The 1518-nt window shown below is 68.2% G+C and overlaps 1 protein-coding gene across 1 annotated transcript in view; it reads right to left on the reverse strand.

Moving 5' to 3' along the window:
* Positions 1 to 242: 242 nt before the first annotated feature.
* The window catches only part of MNEG_2963 (alanine transaminase), a gene marked incomplete at both ends in the record, with an annotated part of 1997 nt that continues 721 nt past the window's right edge, over positions 243 to 1518 (reverse strand). The window contains 2 exons of the mRNA XM_014048553.1: positions 243 to 437; positions 952 to 1161. Coding sequence (XP_013904007.1) covers positions 243 to 437; positions 952 to 1161 — 405 coding nt within the window. The remainder of the gene's footprint in view (positions 438 to 951; positions 1162 to 1518) is intronic.

Genomic DNA, 1518 nt, shown 5'->3' on the forward strand with positions numbered 1-1518 from the left:
GGGGCCGCCTCTCTGCGCGGGCCGCGCGGGGCTGCTGCGAGTTTTCACTGGCCGGCCGCAGCCTGGCGCAACCACGGCCCAGCGGGTCCGCGCCGGCCGGCGTGCTGAGATCCGTGGGCGCCTGAGTGCCTGCCAGCAGCCTCCGCCGCCGGCCAGCGAGCCTGCTGGGGCCCGCCTGCGTGCCGCAGGCGACCTCGGTCGTCCGGGCGGGCGCGCCTGCCGCAGCCGGTCCCTGGCGCCCGTTACACGCCCTGTGCGTCCGACCGACACCGCCGCAACCCTCCTAATCGGGCACCCATCGCACCGTACAGCTGGATGGATGCGCTGTACAGGGGGTACTGCGGGATGGGCACCAGGATGCCATCCTGGGGGCCGCGGATGGCGGCGTTGAGGCACATGCGCACAGCCACGCTCGCGCCATCGGTCAGGAAGATGCTCTGCGAGACAAAGGGGGAGCGCGATGGGGGGTCAAATGCATGTGCGCGTGTGCGTGTGCGTGCATAGGTTTGTTTAGGAGAGCGCGCTCTTGCGTCCATGTGCGTGTGCGTGCGTTTTGCACGCGACGGGATTAGGCATGGGGATGAGCTTGAGTGTGGTGGAGGACGAACACGCCTTGGCGCACGTGCCCGTGGATCGTTTCCAGGAGCTTCGCGCGACACAGCAGTCAACCCTCGTGCGAAGGGGTGCAGCCGCCAGGGCGCACCCGCTGCCATCCGCAGCACACACACCCGCGGCTGCTGCCTTGCATATTGTGCACGTGCTGGCGAGCATGGTTGAGCACATGCTAACATGCACAACATTCCAGCAGCCCAGGCTGATACCCCACCCCGGCACCAACCAGCGACCCCACTGCGGCCCCATCCCCGCCGTCCCACGTGCCAGTGCCCCTGCCGCCCCCGTGCGCCGCCCACACAGCACACAGGAGCACCAGCTTCCCGCCAGCTTCCTCACGTTGGGGTCGGCGGCGTGGCCGTCGCGGGCCTTGATAAAGTCGGCCACCTCCTGGCGCACCAGGAAGTTGCCGCGGCTGTCCTGGTAGGCGCCGATGCCGCCGCTGAAGGCGCCGAGCAGCTTCTTGGCGCGCTCGATCGCGTCGGCGGGGAAGAGCTCCGCCACCTTGGGGTGCTGCAGAAGGAAGGGCGCCGCGCAGAGCGCGATGACCTGCGCAGAGGGGGGGGGTGCAGGGTGTAGGGGGCGCCTCATTAGGGTCGTATGCGGCCGGAAGAATGGCGGGGGGGTGTGCATGCATGCAGGGCGTTAGGCGTGGTTGTGGATTCAGGAACAAGGATGGCCTGCAAGGCACCCCAAGGGTGCTGGCATCGCGGCGCAGCATATGGAGTGGGTAGCGCACGTCCGAGACGTCTGGTGTTTCAAAATTGCATGCAGCTTGGCGACGAAGCAGGGGCAAGACGGGCGGTGGAACAGCATAGGGAATGACGATGACAGCAATGTTGGCGCTGCAACCGCCCCGTGGCAGGCCGCTGGCTTGCGATCGCGCCGGTGTGCGGACGCCAGACG

The sequence above is a fragment of the Monoraphidium neglectum genome (genome assembly GCF_000611645.1).
Source record: "Monoraphidium neglectum strain SAG 48.87 unplaced genomic scaffold scaffold00355, whole genome shotgun sequence".
Lineage (NCBI taxonomy): Eukaryota > Viridiplantae > Chlorophyta > Chlorophyceae > Sphaeropleales > Selenastraceae > Monoraphidium > Monoraphidium neglectum.